Source organism: Saccoglossus kowalevskii, chromosome 3 (assembly GCF_978046115.1).
Source record: "Saccoglossus kowalevskii chromosome 3, keSacKowa6.1, whole genome shotgun sequence".
In the NCBI taxonomy this organism is placed as follows: domain Eukaryota; kingdom Metazoa; phylum Hemichordata; class Enteropneusta; family Harrimaniidae; genus Saccoglossus; species Saccoglossus kowalevskii.
Window position 1 is genome coordinate 30,305,044 of NC_140643.1, and position 20,077 is coordinate 30,325,120.

Sequence of the window (20,077 nt, forward strand, 5' to 3'; positions counted from 1 at the left end):
ACATATTATATAATAATTTAAAAGTAAAGTATACATTTCAAGGGCGCACCACACTACATGTATCGCTTGCATGCAAATTGACACAGAAAACTGCATCTGTATATTTAAAACACCAAATAGCTGCAGTATACATGTGTTAATCTACGACGAAGCCAGGCATTAGATATATGATCGTAATTCCATTCTTCACGGAACTTCCAATCTATACCAATATTTATAAAACATTGCACGGTGGGGGTGTAGCATACAGTGTATTTATTGACACAGATCATCATTTGTATTTGGACCTCCAACATATGGACTGCCCATTTGTTTGGCATTTTTATCACAGTCGTCAGTTAGTTTTATACAGAAAAAAAAATTAATATGATTCTCGTATTTTGGTTCAGTTGTGAAATCAAAGGAGGGAAAACAAAACAGAATACTTATTTAATCAGTGGCAACATCGTTCTAGTTCATTTGTAAGATTACTGGGAAGAATTGTAATTCCACCTAGTTGAAAATGTAATTTCAAACCAGACAAATATTCTCACTGACTGTACTGTGTCGACCATAGCTTACATTCTGTTGTCGTAAATTTGCTACAAAATCATATAAACTAGGGCCAGGCCCATTTAAAAAAGAAAGTTTATGTATGACATTCCTCAGGCACTTTAAAGCGAGGGAGTCGTCACCTGCGCATGCGTAGATGGCCATAGCGTGTCGCTGTTTACAAACAAGCGTCTACCCATGAGCCTTTGCGTTTTTAGTGTGTGTCGTTATCGTCACTTGGGACTCAATTCCCGCGCGTGCGCAGGTGACGACCCTCCCGCTTTAAAGTTAGGCTACCGGAACATGCAGAAGACTTTCTGACCATAAACCTCCATGTTCTGACTAACTGTGAATATATGTTCGTGGTTCTAGCACACTCGCACCCCAGTACTGGAGAATGTTTGAAGTTGAACTGACATAGATTTCGGAATTATGCGAAAGAAATTCACAAAATTCAGACATAGATTAGTCAAGATACACGTGTGGATAATTTAAAATCATTTGTTGTTGAAAACAAGTTTCAGTATAACCTCGCGGACAAGACAGGGTCTGTTCAGTTTTGGTACAAATATGGGCATACTAATTTGAATATTAATTAACATTTTGAATGACTACTTATAACGCTTTTCATCGATATATAGAAAGAACCAACTTTAATAATTGATATTGTTTGTGTTAAATTATAATTTATCTTGAATTCTGACGCTGGAGTAGTTAATATTTTTTTCGTAAATAGTGTAATTCTTAAATACTAGTAAATAAAGAAACAAATAAATATGTATACTAGCTGTCAGGTAATGAGGGCGAGAACTTATGTCGATGACTATAATCTCCAAAGATTCATAGAATTCTTAACAGCTCTATAAATTGTCTTTTACCAGACTTTAGGGACAGGTTTGACATTTTGATCACTCATTGCAAAACGTACTTTTGAAAAAAAATACAACAGACGCCTTAAGAATTTAATAAGTTCCAATAAAAAGAGGAGAAACGTACTTTTGAAAAAAAAAATACAACAGACACCTTAAGAATTTAATAAGTTCCAATAAAAAGAGGAGAAACGTACTTTTGAAAAAAAAAATACACCAGAAAACGCGGAGAATTCTGGGTAGTTTATAGTGCCGTTGATTGCTGTCGTTGTTGCCCTAAATATAACAGCATCAGGAAATGTGACTTTTTGCGTCAACAACATCTATTCTGGGAAAAGGTGTTCATACACAATTGATGTACGAGTATCTGATACAAATACCCCCAGAGACTTCTGGAACAAAAACCAGCGAAGCACGTACGGTCCTTTCGTTTTTCTCTTGTTAATCACGTTTTCGTATGATGGTTGTCATAGTAGCAATATTATTCTATCAATAAACAGTGACTCATATCAATACACTTTAATATGCGCTATCTTTAGAAATAGGCGTCAGAAATAATTTGGCGTAGGTTTCTTGGAAATTGTTTCTGCGCAATGTAATCACGTGAATAAATACTGAAAGTGAAATTTGGATACAGATGTACAACGAAATCATGTAATTCAACAGGTATTGCCGATAATGTGTATGGGTGTTGAAAGTATGCATGTTGGTAGCACTGAGCTTGCGTTCCTCAAACTTCTAAATTGCCACGTCACTATCATATCAGTGAATGGATCAGCCTTGAATACCTGGCTACACTGTGGCTATGTCGGACTATCCTTGTATAGTCAGGAATGAGGAAATAAATGATGAGTATCGTTCAGGAATTCTCCCAGTGACGTGAAATTAGCCTGGAATCTCTGGTCGTGTGAGATTATTCTCCTGTCCCTGCATCACATTCTAGTTATTGTGCCAAATCGTTAACAACACTTATTAATTAATTTATTTTAGTGCAAATGTTGTACTCGATCTAAAAGACATTTGTCGGATTTAAAAAAAAAATTATCTTTCGATTCATTTGGTAAGAAAAAGTTGTCAAAATGGGATGACATGGCGTTTTCCATAGAATTGACCACGTTACTGAAACACTGAGAATAACAAGGTTACACCCCGGTTACACAGTGGCGTTAACGGCTTTCAAGTTAGTATAGCAACTGGAATCGCGTCTTCACGAATTCTGAGTTACAAGATATATGGACGCCGCCTATAACTAAGGTCCTGTCTCGATAGTCTCGTCCCCTGCCCCAATTTCATTCAACTTAGCTGAACTCAAAACAGGGCAAGGGTTCATTCATACTGTAGACACAAACAGTGACCTATTGTGGTTGGTACAACACGGTAAATACAGATAATCGAGGTGATTGCGTTTAGTGGCGGAAGCAATAAACACTATTCCGTGATAACTCACAGACCTATGGTATTCAGTATAATAAACAGACAAACCACTGCCACGTTTTTCTGTTGTATTTTTGGTATACGACTGCGCAACATACTCATTCAGTCCACGGTTACTAAAACCACGGCCACTAAAAAAGTTTTAGTAACCAAGCTAAAACCGTGTTCAGTCATGGTCTTAGGTTTAAGTCCCGTAAATTATTTGAAGCCAGATGTCTAGCAGCAAAATCTGGATGGCTGCCAAATAAAAAAAAAAATACAGACGACAGATCTTTCTTTGAAATGATACAGTGAAAACTACTGAGATTGCTCTGGGTGTAAGATAAGAACAATGGATTACGCACTGTTTCAAAAATATAGTGGATTACCTGCAGACATATTAATATATTCAAACAATATGAATACGTCTGGACTGGTGCCAAACATTCTGCAGATAATACACAATATTTTGAAACAAATTAGGTAAGCAATTGTTCTGATCTTAAAACATCCAGAGCAATTTTAATGAAATCCTGGTGGTTTTTACTGTAAGCTTTAGAACTGAGTATATTTTACACACAACGTAGTAATTCAGACTAATGTTGGTAACACATGGCATGATACACAGTGGTAACCTTTATATAGCATTAAATACATCAGCTGATCTCAGCAGCCTTGTTACCATGTAACGCGTAATTGTGCAGATTCCAATCATCAACAGGTAATGCTGTGGCACTCTGTTGAAATATAGGATATATATTCGTCTCCAACAACCAAACTTAAGTGACAAGTATTTGAGTGTACGCCACTTTTAATTTTACAAGACTGTGACAAATATTAACACAGTCGGCTGAAAGCCTGAATGAAATACTGCATTAGTGGATGATGTGTTAAGAAGGCAGCGTGTCAATTTTGGTAAATTTTAGTCCTGTAACCTGTACAACCATTTCACTAAGTTTTAAATTCATAAATTTAGCAGAGAAACAACAAGTTATATTGTTTGTTAACGTGTCCATGTAAATTTAATTTAGCGGATGTTTTTCATCAGTGTAAATAGCGAAATTAAAACCCTATGAATAAATAATACATTTACAGTACTCGTGTTATGAAGTCACAGAAATTCAATCTATCATAGTTGTCACAAAGCACGGATGAGCCATTATATATATATTTTTTAAGGTTTTCAGTCAATATTTCAGCAAAAAATTTTTTTTATAAAAAAATTGACACATAAGCTCCATTTTACTGACAATTTTAAATTAAAATAAACAAAATGACCTGCAACAATTGTCTAGGTCGCCACGATTAGGAGCCACCAAGGACAAGATATAAAATAAACAGTTGATAAGCGTGATACTAATTCAGTGCAGAGAATATATGGACCTCATTTGGGTAAACAATAACATAAATATTGGAGAATATCTCATATTTATTTTTATGAACATAATTAGTTGTTAAAATACATTTTATTTATTAAATGAGAATTTAATTGTAAATCATTGAACATCACTGAAATTACAGAAATCTGACAAAGCATCTGACGCAATTACTAAACTATAAAAACTAATAGAGATTGTAAATTTCCTAAATGACTCGGAATGAATATTATGTACAATATTTGTGTCCAATACTTCTTTACATAGCAGTGTTTGCCATTCCCAATTGGAAAACAAAATGACTATTAGAAAGTGGCAACAATTACCACATTTTCAATAGGAAAAATTATTCTGGCATAAGTTACTACAGTAAGGGGTCAACCATTTTAAATCAAGGGTTTAATTATTTTTTTCTGCAGTGTTCTGTCTGTCCATACATTTTTGTTTTTCTTGAATGTGCCAACATTTTTTTTGTACATCACGTAACACGTAATTTTCTTTTCTTTTAGTATCTAGCTTCAATTTGTTTCTGCAACAAATCTTCCACCACCACCACCCCCATGATTTAAAATGGTCGACCCCTAATTACAGATAAGGATCTCATAATCTTGTGTTCACACTAGTGTTTTACAAGAGGCATAAATATGGCAGTAACTGAATAATGCCACAATGGTGTCAACTCTCAGATCGACAATATTTCGGTTGACAATGCATTACTGCATTACAAACAAGCAATAATGGGTCATGCAACGGGTCATAATAATATACATACATACATACATACATATAAACTTGTTGGAATCAAGCAGCATATTTAGAGTTCAACAACGTATACAGATCAATTTTACAAACTAAGCTGTCTAAAAATTGACACATATTGCAAGTATCTAATTCAAAATATGTAAAACGCAAATACTGTGACTGTAGCATTAAAATTCAGTTTCGAACATCAAAGCACTTACTAATGGTTGCCGATGCTGCCCTCCCTTCTCCAAGGAGGCTTTTCAACTCACCATATATAATAAGCCTCTTAATACACTAGTGTAATGTGTTCACATTATTCGATTGCATAAGTTACACTGATTAAAAAGGAAACAAAACTAAAAATGTGAACACAATAATTACCTTGTTTACTCATCAACATCTAATTTGTTGACATATTTTGTTGACTCAGCTTACTACATTTAACTACGAGCAATCATTTGGTGATGAACAAAAAAATACAATTATTAATATCAAAAATATTAATTATTTTATTTTAGATGCAATTCGCTAAAAGCCGTAATGTTTTTTAACTGATTTATCAGTATTTTCCTTGTATTTCATTGTCACTGATACATCACTGTCAAGTGCAACAAAAATCATCTGTAGATGTTCGTCAACAACAATATTCATAACTTTTGAAGAAGCCTGCACTGTGAGCGAGTTGACTACACTTCACAGCAATCAACAACCACACAAACGACACTATATTTTTCAAAAACAGCTACCAAATTTGATTTTGTTTGGTTCCAGAAGAACACAAAATGAAGTGAAGACAATGACTACTTTTAGTTACAATTGTTACAACTATAGTCATAACATTAAAATGGGATCACCGGTAAACAGACTGATTTTTATTATCACAATAAATATAATACCATATGATATAAACATCAGGGAGAGTAATATAATGAGAATAAACAAATGAATAAAACCACATTACCATAAAATTTAATCCATAGTCGATATAAACAGTTGTAATAATGATTTATCACAAACTAACATAGCAATCATGTTGAGATTTAATATGGTAAATTCAGACAAATGACTGGATTTAGTCAAAAGATTACTTTCAGAAGCACCAGCAGCGCTGGTAGTTGTGAACATTTCAATATATTACACTCTACATAATACTTCCTACCAATTTTGTTTATTTTTCTAAAATTTTTTATGTTGAATTTCGAAATAACAGAATTTGTGAACAAAAGCTAGGCAATAGTTTTACAATCTGTGATTTAAAGTTAAAAAAAGATATAATCATTGAAAATACTGTATGTACTAAAACAATAATAAATTTGACTTTTTGAGTACAAAATAAATCACAATGAAATAGTACTAGGAGCTTGCACCATCATTTCCAACTTATTGACCCGTACACAAATGTAATTTAATTTGCCTGTTTCCATGGGAATCCATCAACTATTTTGATCACTACCAGTTAACATTGTTGAAAGTTGTCCTTGCTCCACACTTGAAAGTATCAAAAGAAATTGAGGTGCTCAACAGTTTTAGTCACCTAGCTATAAATATATGTACAAAAAGAACATCTTAATGGCATTTGTTTGAGAAGAGATCATGGCAGTTTTCTCTCTCTCTTTTTTTCTTATGTGCAATCTATGACTTAGTCTTACTCATTAGGCCGAACTTGCAACGTTATTTTCTGTTGATTGTCAAGGCATTCTCTCAGTTTGTTCTCCGTCATTGTCAACCTCTGATCCAGAATAGATACAGTCTAAAAAAAAATATATTGAATGTTATATATACCGTAATAGTCGAGGATCTAGCCTAAAAGTCAATAGCACTTTTTTTGAAGCATGATTATTCTTTTTTTTTTGTCATCGAGGCAATATACTGAGCCAAAAGGAACAGTGTGATAACAAATGAGTAAACACTAGAAAGTTTTCATTTAAAGGGGAACCTTCCAAGCCCTTTGGTGCACCAAAGAATCATGGGACGCTATTGTTTATGTTGTTTACAATGTTAATCTATCTTTTGTTATCCATTGTAATTTTAATCCAAAAAGTAAATTTGTTGTGAGATTAGACTTAACTGGAGGTGCCCCTTTAAGCAAAAATGAATATCCCAGTTGTCTAGGTCAATTTTTTTACATGTGCATGTTCCCCATGTGCTGTCAATGGTACCACAAATGCCATATGTGTATAGTATTACACAAATCGAAGAATTCAAGCAAATTGGCAATGAAATTTAAGCATTTTAACAAAACTGATATCAGCTAATATAGACGCAAGTATTGGAGTTTATAATACTAACAGGAAACTTGATATCAGCTAATATAGACGCAAGTATTGGAGTTTATAATACTAACAGGAAACTTGATATCAGCTAATATAGACGCAAGTATTGGAGTTTATAATACTAACAGGAAACTTGATATCAGCTAATATAGACGCAAGTATTGGAGTTTATAATACTAACAGGAAACTTGATATCAGCTAATATAGATGCAAGTATTGGAGTTTATAATACTAACAGGAAACTTGATATAATAATAATAATAATAATAATAATAATAATGTTTATTTGCCATAGATTACATAAAAAATAACAATACAGCAATAAATAATAACTAATAAATATTGATAAATAATAATAATATTAATCTATGGCTGGGAAACAGAAATTAGCTCAAATTAGCGTCTATATTAGCTGATATCAGCTAATATAGACGCAAGTATTGGAGTTTATAATACTAACAGGAAACTTGATATCAGCTAATATAGACGCAAGTATTGGAGTTTATAATACTAACAGGAAACTTGATATCAGCTAATATAGACGCAAGTATTGGAGTTTATAATACTAACAGGAAACTTGATATCAGCTAATATAGACGCAAGTATTGGAGTTTATAATACTAACAGGAAACTTGATATCAGCTAATATAGACGCAAGTATTGGAGTTTATAATACTAACAGGAAACTTGATATCAGCTAATATAGACGCAAGTATTGGAGTTTATAATACTAACAGGAAACTGATATCAGCTAATATAGACGCAAGTATTGGAGTTTATAATACTAACAGGAAACTTGATATCAGCTAATATAGACGCAAGTATTGGAGTTTATAATACTAACAGGAAACTTGATATCAGCTAATATAGACGCAAGTATTGGAGTTTATAATACTAACAGGAAACTTGATATCAGCTAATATAGCCGCAAGTATTAGAGTTTATAATACTAACAGGAAACTTGATATCAGCTAATATAGACGCAAGTATTGGAGTTTATAATACTAACAGGAAACTTGATATCAGCTAATATAGACGCAAGTATTGGAGTTTATAATACTAACAGGAAACTTGAGAATTCAAATTTGATTGAGCAACGATGCACCAAGTTTAAATTTCAAATCTGATGAGTGGTTGAGATATCAGAAAGTTGCCTGAATTTATGCAAATTTGAACATTAATAATATGCATCAATATCAACCCTAAAGTACTGTAAATGCATTAATTATTCACTAGGTTTTAATTTTGCTATGTTTGCTGATCAATAAAATTCGCTAAATTAAATTTATATGTAAAAAATAGCAATAAAACTCACTGTTTACTTGACAATTTCATGAAATTAAAAAAACACATGCTCAAAACATTAAAATAGTGAAATTAAATGTCAGTGAAAACAGTAATCACCAATGTACCAAGTCTCAGTTTTCCCCTGAAATATTTGAAAGGTCCAAGTGGGTCTTGTACCAGACACTTTCAGATAAGCTCAGTTGATTACGTGGTCACCATTTTGTTTCCGGTCCGGGTCTTTTCGTGCAAACTGATTTTTAAATAGATTGCATGTGTGAAATACGACTCTGGTAGTGTTATGGAAACTTGTTATTGGGTCACTATTTCTAACGTGCTCACTGCGAATACTTTACAAAGGTCTGTAATTTGGTCATGTTGTGGGATTTTGGTATCAATTTATTTCCGACTGTTTCCAAACTGGCCTGAAAGCTTATTATTCCAGTAATCACATTACGGGAATGTTTACCAAGTAAATAAATCGAAGCGATCATGGAACAGGGGAGAACAATAGCGTTCTCTCCCCTTTCCTACCGTATTACCTCCCGTATTACCTCCATGGTACAATTCTTTTGACCGTATAAGCGAGTTGACTGAATTTATTTATTTTTAGATCGTCTTTTCAGTAGCAACCACCCACATACATGACTTATGCCAACTGAATTCTGATACACAACACTGTGAAATCTCAACACAGTTTTCTAGTTTTGTGACATGTGTTATAATGATTCACAAACAACCATGGAATGTTTCCTGCTTTATGTCTTAAACGTTTAGTTAGCTGCCCTTTCTCATGGTTTTCAATTTTCTATAAAAACATTTCCTGTTTTCTATAAAGATCAAGGTTAACTCAGTGAATTTTGGAAACTGAGACGGGTATTGGGAAAATCTTTATTTTCGTTTATTTAGAAATTACCCAAAACAAATTGTATTTGTGTTCAGTTTCCTCTGTAAGGTCAAGGTCAAGTGATTGAATGTCACTGAACATTTGTGCCACTGTATACTGTCCTTTAAAGTCCTACAAAAGGCACAAAAGTCAAATTTATTTCCCCTGTACTTTGGAAAAGATTTATTATCAAGATAAAGTTTTGAATCCCCCAGAGACTGGTATATCACCCGATTCATTAATCATATAAGATACACAGAGCTCCAATAGCAGAGAGACACATTACACCATAAATGGATACCAGTATTAAAGGAAAGTTTTTCACACAAGTCTGAGCAGCTGTTCACAAAATATGTTAGTATGCTTTCTACTTATGTCCTGGGTGTCATCATTTCACCTTGAAGACATGTGCCCACATTACATAAAAAAAACAAGGAGTGGTAGTTCCTGCTAGCAAATAATTCATCATTCTTGGTATGCCACCTGAGGAACTTTTCACGCTCCTATAAATTTAACGACTCAGTAGTTGGCAAGCTTACCGGTCGGTCAGTCAGTCAAGTAACTGCTAAATATAGCGATGGCAAATTGACTATACATTTATGCAAGTAGAGAGGGGGTGGTTAAATGCAATTAATGTCAAAAAGTGTGTTACTGATTTAATGACAATTCCACGGAAGCTAAGCTTGGCACAGAGATGCCATAAAATATAAAGTATGCTTCTTCAGATACTGTCGATGTAGGGGACATATTTATCAGTTCTAATTAGCGGGAGGCTAAATAACCAAAGACGACTTAATAATTATTACACACACAGGCAGTTTTCCCACGCTTGAAAACACAGATGTTATAAATGAACAAACTGAATTGCAACTTTAAGGTACTCAGTGTTTTGTTACTCAGAAGTCCAACATACTACAACTAGTCATCGAAGACAGTTTGGCTCCACCCACCTGCGTAATAACATCCAACTGCCCGATTATCTGTTCTAATGTCTTTGAAAGCTGTGTTGGCATGTTCCTTTCTTCGAGAGGGGTGGTCATAGATGGCTCCGCATGAGGGGCATGGGTTAAACCATTTGACATAGCTCGTTTGTCAATATCAGCAGAGGTCATCTCAAGGTCATGTAACCCTGTGCCAGTGGTATCGTTCACCTGTGGAGCAGAGAGATAAGGTTTATTTGAATTATCAATAAGTTATTTCCTGTCCGTCAGATAAGGGAATTAAAGCTTAGTAACCACTCTCCAGGGGGTAAAAACAATAGGAAACATTTGCAGTACTTGCTGTGGGATTTTCAAGTGTTTTAATCATTTGCCATTTTTATTGAGTGAAATTTGCAATGTCATCATTCCTCCTTAACAAATCAATTGCTTGGTTTACACGGCAGCACGGAACTGAATTATTGCCCCGCCCCCAAATTAAGATGAGAGTTACACTTGCGCATTTATATGGTTGTGATTTGAAGTTCAGCATGGTTTGTAAGAGCCGAGCTGGAACAGCACCCTTGACTGGGGTTTTTCGTTTAGACGGTCGGGCCATGTCGGACTCTGTCTTATTAACCCTGAAGGTTTTTTGGAGCTGAATACATTTACACAAAATTTTTTTCTGGTTTGAGTTGTCTGTTGGGCTCAAATAAAATGCTGTCAGGTAAACGAGGTAACTATTTTAATCTATACTTTGTTTATAATGTTCGACACTGTCAGGACTGTGAGGCAAACATTGGCACAATTGTATAAATATATGGTATCAATTAAAATAAAATACAAATTCAAGTTATTTTATTCCATCAGTAAATCTGTGTTTTATTGTACAGTGCAGTGTACCTTACATCATACAACTCACCCTTGGCTGAACAAATAGTGCTGGACCTACATTAGTAACATTAGGAGATGGCGCCCCCATGTTACGAGGTTCTGCCCTTGCATCAATCTGTAGAGAAAAGCAAATCAAAACCAAATTATATAATATATCTCGGCATGCCACTTATGAGATATGGATTACATACATATATATCTTTCAGAAACAAGATTCCATTTCCATCGTTAGCGGGAGCATGGGATAAGGTCACCAGACTTTTCTAATTGTCTTTGCAGATATAGTTATTACTCAAAGAACAATGTTTCGTAAACAAGTATCAAATTTGTGTTTAATGTCAAAGCTGTTACTTTGTCACTGTTTCATAACCAAATCACGGCACCCCTGCCATTCTCGTAAAATCCAAAATGACAAGAATAGAAAAATCTGTGAGGTAACAGTTACTGAATATTAATGAGTTAAGACCATGCTACTTCAGATGGGAAAGCACGACAAGTTCATTCCATATTTTGCTGTACCACATATGTTCTACTCAAAGTGCATTTCCAAATGAAGTGCATTTCCAAATGAAGTGCATTTCCAAATGAAGTACATAAAAGCCCAAAATGTTTTGTTGAGGTTTTACGTACATTCACTCACACTTATTTATCAATGATGGGGGTTTTAAGCATCAATACCATATTTGTTCTATTAAAAGCGCATATACGCCAAAAATTGCATTGGCTGTTACCTACTTTGATAATTAACTCTGTAATTGACATTAAAGCATGCGTTACTATAAGGGCAAATACGATGTGTAATATTTGTTTGTCAACTAATTAGCGCAATAAATAATTATATTAAAATAAGAATAAATCCTAAATGTTGATAGTATTTCTATTGTGTTACCTTGGTGACAGTTGGCATCCATTCATCTAGGTGTGTTTATAAGATAACGCTTGAACCACTCATTTAATTTTGACTGAAGTGATGGATATCTTACAAGAAGCAAACTCTTATGCTTTGTGACAGTTTGAAAGTGATTCCATCCCATAGACAGCAAACAAATGTAGTTCTAACCAATAGCATCACAGAACGCATTTGGTGTTTGAAGAACTTTTATTGAGGAAAATAGAAATGAGCGGTTCTTTTTGCGGCACTCGAAAATGCAAAATGCGCATATTACATTCTTTGATGAGCAAGGATACTAAAATGCGCTGCTAATAGATTAAATATGGTATCGCAATCTGTCATACATTATTAATAAAGTAAAGCTGAGAACACATCACAGATCAGTACAAATGAGGCACTTTCTAATGGTTGAAAAGCAACTAAGCAATAAAGTAAAAACTGCAAAGCATTGATTGATATGTACCACACTTGCTTTATCAAATCAGCACCATTTTAAAAGATTACAATTTATTTAATCAAATAATAAACAAATAATCAGAATAGATTCTAGAAATGAACTTGTTTAATAATACATTACATTAGAAATGTTATCTTTGGGTAATGTACAATGCAAAAATACAAATGCCTGATTTTTTTGAACAAGGGAATAAGGGCACAGCGCCCTCATGTCATGGGCTTGCGCCCCCTTACTCTGAGGAGCAGATCCTCTGGCAACCATAACATTCTGATTGACCAGGGATAACATGTGGCCCCAAGGAAGCCATAGAATGCTCCATTTTAACTTAGAAATATCAAAAACTCCACCCCCTGGTAGAGAGAACCCTATCTCCCCAATTGGTGGTGCCGCTGAATTGCAGTGCTCCCTCTTGCCGTTTTTTTTCTAGAAAACCCCCTGCTGTATGTGGATAAAACATGCAATATAAAACCAACCTTTGGTGCACCGCCTCTAGTAGCATGTTTAGAATGCGGTGATCTTGGATGGATATCGTGAATGTGTGGTCTTGGTTCTTCTAAGGTACGTACTCTGTGTGATTGTAGAACCTCATTGTAATCTATCTGGTCGAAATTAGTCTTCCATGCCATTACCTGTGTTGTAAGGACACAAATTAAATGTAGTCATCATACAGGAATTACTTGGGGGAGTTTTGAACTGAATTCAAAATGAGCACATGTATGATACAATGTCAATATATATATTTGTAATTTAGACAAAAATTTTCTATGTGATGAAATAATAACAGAAATCAAAACATGAAAAAAAGAAAATTTATTAGACAACTAAAAGTTTCTTAAAAAAATGTTGGGTAATTGTTTTTTGGTCATTTATCGTATAACAACGATATACCATATAAGGAAATGCGAATTCCAAATATAGAATGATTACGCGCGTAAGCAGACAGTACGCCACGCATCGACCTCTGTTGCATGTCGGTCGATACTCCAGCTGTTCTGTCTTCATGATATTCTCGTAATAACCTTATATTATTGCAAGTAAGGAAATTACATTTAATTTTCAAATTTGATCCAAACCCCAAAGTTTCCATACTTCAGTTTGTACAACTTTAATTTTATTTTACTTTCACCGGCAGTCTGGTATAAATGAACCAAATGTACAACACTTGTTGAATGAGAAAAATATAAATAAGACCAGAATATACAGTACAGGAAAAAAACATCACTTTACTTCACACAGTAGGTGTGTAGCAGCAAGCCCATATTTCAAGAGAAATGAAATCTGCCAGAACAGACTGTCTCTTGTCAGGAACTTTGTATCCTGTATTGCAAGTGCACTAACAATGCTGTTGATTCGAGTGGATTCCACCCTACATAGCACTTAGTGTTCTTGAAAACACAGCAGTATCATATTCATGTGCAAATACAAATTAAATTCCAGCACTACTGAATGAATTCCACATCTCATAAAAATGGTTAGGCTCTTTGAGATTCAGAGTGAGCTCAAATGATATCGTTAAAATACCACGCATTACAAGCACATCCTGAGGTGAGGGTGAAATATAAGAACACAGTTCCTGCTTATCAAGTAACAAGCCAACATGGAAACAAGTTTAGTTTACATAATCTACATAACATGTAATCCCTCACCTGCTCATCTGAACCTCCGGAGGCAAAATATTCCCCTGACCTCGAAAATGCCACAGCTGTAGCAGGGCCCTGAAAAACAAAATACAAAATTTGTAACAAGGCATTTTTTGCGCCAACACCATATTTTTTAGGAAGATACTTTTATCATTTTTAAGTGTATTTTAGTATCCATTGTGACCACCATACTTACTCTATTAGTAGCACATGGGCTTAAGTCAATTACAGAGGTGAGATTTTCTTTTAATAGACCAAACTTTTTTTCCCTTGACTGTTCATAACATTATGACATTTACTTTATATGTTATTGGTTGGCATTCTGAGTCATTTTCATACATTGTTTGATTAATTTTCACTCTAGACATTTTTGGATTTCAGAATTTTATGGCATTCATGAAGGCAAAATTTTACAAAAGTCAGACACTCTGTGTCGTAAGAGCCCAGAGAAACATTCACTGCCAACTCAAGAAAATTTGCTATATTGATATATATATATATATATACAAAAGACAAAAGCATAATATTAAAATATTTTCAAGTAGAATAGAGTGTATGTTCGGAAGACACAATATAAACAGGATGATTGGTTCCCTTGAAAGAAGTAAAACAGGAATGTAGGTAGTGACATACAGTAAATAAAATGTGAGAAAGAGTGTTTTGACTCTACGGGAATGCCCACAGAATTGTACCAACAACAGGATAAGCTAACTGTGAAATGGGTGTGGTTATTTTGAATAAAAAGTATCATAATGTTTATTTTAAGCCAGTTGTTTTCATCTGGTTTGCATCTGTGGGGGATACTGAGCAAAGATACTCCTGCATGACCAAGTATTACCACTAGAGGGCAGTATTTTATAAAGATCACAGCAAACATGTACATAACATTACTGATAACATACCTGATGGCCATGGAGGGTGTAAAATAATCTTCCTTCTAATAAATCCAATATTTTTAAAGTAGAATCATTAGATGCTGTGATGAGGTAATTGCCACTCGGATGAAATGATAGGCTGTTCACCGCACTGGTGTGTGCTGCAATAAAAAAACAAATTAATTTATAACTTAAATGAACTGATAAATATACCACTTTATAAAGTTTAAAAATGAATGCACTTACAGTGTTCTCCCCCGAAATTTTTCATAGAGTCGCGGCTAATTTGCATAATAATTAGCAAATAATTAACATAAATTAACATATTGTTTGTTATATGGCAAAAATAAAACAAGACCAGTTTTTTTTTTCTATCTATTTTATGTACAATCTGTATACAATAAAAGTGCACTGCATGTTTAGTATTGCAAATGTCCCGCAGAAATACTGAGTTTTCTGTTTTTTTGCTTGGCCCACCAATCAGCAACTCTATAAAACCCTGTTCAGTCCTGGTAAATTAAACATGGGGTTAATGAATTGATTCTCAGTGCTTGTCTTCCGTTTCTGTTGTTTTCCGGTTAAGTACAACAACTGTTACGAGTCACGATACTTACACTACTATGTTCGAGCAATAATAGTTTTTCTGGCTGAAATTATCCATCTTAATGTCATCCGGATCTGAGCACGATATGCGATCCGAGTGGGAGGTTCACGCTCGCTGGATCTTACGTGGATGACGCCATCTTGGATTCACGATCACGAGGTCAAAATTGTTTACATCATAAATATATATTTTTTCACATTTTGATCTCAAAATACAATATCAAAAATACTGATAAAAATCAAAACCTAGAATAATAGTACGACTACATTTCTAAAAATAATAATGAAAATACATTTCGTACACACTGGAAACATTTGGCTTTTGACCCCAAGTGTGACTATATCATTTGCATATGAATATACATTTGGCAAAAAGAGTTTGACACTGGGGCTTACGGCTTTGTCTTTATAGAACTGCTTTGTTTTTTTTAAACGATATCCAACCAATGAGAAACAACAGGGAATTATCCCGGGAAATTGGCGTTAATACAATGCATTTGTAGATTTAACTAGTTAGCCAGGAAACTTAACAGTCTGTGAGAGACTGAATAAATCAGATCACAGGATAAATAATAGCATCGCGGAGGAAACACATAGCGTCGCGGGCAAATCCGATCACGTCGCGGCCTGCGACGCTGTTTTGGCCTGGGGAGAACACTGACTTATATAAACAGATGCTTTATTTTGAGTACTTACTGTAAGGATTACGTGATTTGATGATTTACTGCGTTTTTTGAGGACAACGTTTAGTGAAAGTTGTTGCCACACAGCGTTTTTATAAAAAAAGTGAAATTGTCTGTGGTACAAAATTGTTGTGAACATTGAGGGCGCTATTAAAAAAAAACATTACAAAAACATTGGAACATACCGGTAGTATTAGTATTTTCAATAGTCACAGCAAGAACAAGCGAAACATCTGTTCGTAAAAATATGCTCGTGCGCACTTTTCTTAAAACTACAATTGTTGATGTCAAAAACATGGATGTTAAAATCAACAAAGTTTATAACCCAAACACTCAATCGCACTAATTGTTGAAATGCAAGTTGTCACTGACATTTAACCTGTCTAAAAAACTTTTGAGTGCCCGGTAGACTACCAGATAGTGATGAAAGTAGTGATTGTATTAATTATTTACCTTGATAATGTTGTAATAATTTATTCATTCTAATATCCCACACTTTAACTGTGCTATCTGTACCAGCAGCAGCTATGCATGTGCCACTTGGATGGAATGCAACAAAATTTACAAACCTGTAAAATATAAATAGAAAGATATCACACATTTGCTTCATTGTAACATAAAAGTAGAATTTCATGCCAACAACTGGACCATTATGTATTTTTTTAATAAATTCTTAGCTTATTTTTGATCCAAATAGACATTATTTTCCAACAGCCACAGGTCTTGATAACAAATTAAAAAAAATATTTTGGCATTCTGAGCATACGTTTTATGATGAGCATATTCTTTTATGAATTGCTTTAATAAGAACATGATAAAAAAAAGTATCCATGATTATTAGAGATTGTAATAAAGGGATATAATGATTAGTAAATATATAAGCAACATACATTTAGGAAAAGAGATTTTAAAAAATATGTCAAGCAATGATTATACCACTACTATAAAAGGTACTTTGATCAATTATGAATACTTTGAAGTCAATAAGCCAGTGACTGAGACTAACTCAATCAGTATAAATATTGTGATCTTGCATAATATTATTTTACAAACCAGGAACAGGCTACAAAAACCATTAATTTAATAGACACCATGACTAAAATTATTTTAACCAAAAAGCCTTACAATACAATGATTGATTGATTAATTAATTAATTAACATCTAATTTCACATACATATTAGTTAATGTGACATTTCAACATTTTCTGGAGGAAAAACATCTTATCTTCACCCTGTTAGTGTTATATTCTAGCAATAGACAAGAATGGAACAGACCACTGTTTTAACATCAGAATTCAATATCTCATTTATCTTACCCTCCATGTTCAAAAAAGGTGTGTACACATTCTTTACTTGTCCTGTCCCATATTCTGACTGTTTTATCATCACTACCAGACACAATAAGACGACCATCTGGAGACCATTTAGCACAACGTACCCAATTCTGATGTTGACTTAATGAGAACTGAAACCTTTGTCGATGCACGGCCCATATCTAGAAGAAAATTCCAAATAATAATAATAATATACGTTATATATACTAAACATGATTTAGTAAAAATGAAATCAATCATCGCTATGGATGTTCATAGCTTTTCGAATCCACTGGCATATTTACAACACTGAAGAGTAGAAAAACAAATGAACCATACTTTAGTACCATAGAGGGCAGTAACCAAAATTGCAGTTGCTAACTAAGAATTTTCATTATTTGTTGACTAGTGGTGTTCATATGGACAACATTTTACAAAATTCGCTGAGATTCTGTGTTTTTCGGACCCCTGTGAAATTTCCCTCTGCCCTTACCTTAACAGTTTTATCATCTGATGCTGTCACTAAATGCTGACCATCAGGTGAGAACTCTACACTCCTAACAGTTGCAGTGTGTGCTTTAAAAACAGTACTTTCTCCTTTTCTGAAATAAATAACATATGATAAAATGTCATTGGGAATGTTCCTTGCTTTAACTCGGAATAAATTAGTATACTGAGAAAGAGTATGAAAGTGGTAATGTAATAGTTTATAATAATTTTTTTTTGTTTAAATTCACACTGAATAAAAGAGAAGGGATCCAAATATACACATGTTTTTACAGGTATACATTCCATACAGACCAATATTGCATTTAAATTTTATGTGGTCAAGTCTATGTAAAAGTATAAGATGTGAACAGATAGATAGAAAATTAAAAAAGGCTAGTGTTCATGGGTACTTACACACTGGGTATCCACAATCTGACAGTTTTATCTCTTGACGCTGATGCCACTAAGTGACCCGATGGTGAAAAATGTACTCCCATGATAGCATCCTGAAGAAGATACACAAAGAAGTGAGACATTCAAGTAGATGAATATCCTCCAAATATCAGCTTGGAAAATGGCATTATCTGGTTGTTGTTTATATTTATGCCTGTTCAATTGTGTTGACAAACATAAAAGTTCAGAATCTTATATTTTTAATTCATACCTTATGTCCTACAAAACGATATGCTCTCATTTGTGGTTTGAAATTCCAGACCATTAAGTTTGAATCCATCGCTCCGGAAGCTGCAAGACAAAGAAGCAAGAAAAAAAATTATAAAAACTATATAACACGGCTGATTTTGTAAGAATCCTGAATCTAAATTGAATCCCCCCAAATCAAGTGAAGTCAGCCTGTTGACTCCTGGAGAGGTCGATCTTTGAGAAAGAAATATAATTATATGCGACTTTATAGGCAACTTGAGGCACAAACAAAAACGATGTTGCCCCCTTTGTATTTACACATATTTTGTTTATAAAACGTGAATTCCATTTTACTAAATTCAATAACTATAGTATTATGTTTTTTCAAGATCACTATATCAATGTACAATTTTCTGCTGTGCCAGTGAATTACTAGTAGCACAATTTGTTGCCTCACAGCAAATCTTTGTGTGTCAGTGTCTCTAGCACCTCCATGGTCAGTGGCATGTCATATTGGCTCAGAGGGCCCAATGACTGTAATAGAGGTAAGCATTTCCGACACTGGTATGATGGGTTTGTGAAGCATTTTGATTGCTGCCAATTTTATACTTGATGATAAGCCGATAACGTCTATCACAGTTCAGTAACCGAAGTGTCCCATCTATTTTGTTCAAACTCATTTAGGGTTAGGTGAACGAAATATCAAAAGTACTTACCGAGCTGTTTCATATTAGGATTGAAATCCACACTCGTCACGGTATCACGGTGTCCTTTGAACATCCTTTCTAGTGTTGGATCCTCCTGAAAACAACATAAAAATCAATGGTTTTAAACTTTCCAAAACTGGGTGTACTTCGGGGAAAACAACAATCACAGATCTCATTCTAAGCATCATTCGTGTGGTACATATCCATCACGAGAAAAAAATAATTTAATCTACTTGATACTACTCACCATATCAATCTCGAGTTTTACGAACAATTTCAGATGCTATATGTTTCAGTTAAAGCAGCTATCTGTCGAATAACATGATCTAGACACAGTCCAACAACGCTATTTCGGGTTACGACATGTAGAAACAAGATGTCAAACGCAAGTTTTGAATGGTAGTTCAAGAATAAATGGGAAATGCTAATTAAGCGTCTACTTACAAGTACTGTGGCCATCTTGAATCAATTCCTGACTTCCTATCTGTTAATAAATGCACACGTCAGTTGAAAATTTGTACACAATACCACGACTTAAAAATCAAAACAGACACGCAGCATAGCAAAACTTTAGATCTGTTGAAAATG

General features: G+C 34.2%; 1 protein-coding gene across 1 annotated transcript; it reads right to left on the bottom strand.

Annotated features, from left to right (window-relative positions):
- Positions 1 to 6,095: 6,095 nt before the first annotated feature.
- On the bottom strand, positions 6,096 to 20,058 carry LOC100378584 (uncharacterized). Its single transcript, XM_002738127.4, has 13 exons — positions 19,934 to 20,058; positions 19,499 to 19,583; positions 18,805 to 18,884; positions 18,555 to 18,646; positions 18,145 to 18,253; positions 17,655 to 17,833; positions 16,791 to 16,906; positions 15,079 to 15,212; positions 14,183 to 14,251; positions 13,010 to 13,165; positions 11,216 to 11,302; positions 10,327 to 10,527; positions 6,096 to 6,683 (listed from the first exon to the last, which is right to left on the bottom strand). The coding sequence occupies exons 1-13, from the start codon at positions 19,946 to 19,948 to the stop codon at positions 6,579 to 6,581; spliced, it is 1,428 nt and encodes a 475-aa protein (XP_002738173.1). The 5' UTR covers positions 19,949 to 20,058; the 3' UTR covers positions 6,096 to 6,578.
- Between the last annotated feature and the right edge of the window lie 19 nt (positions 20,059 to 20,077).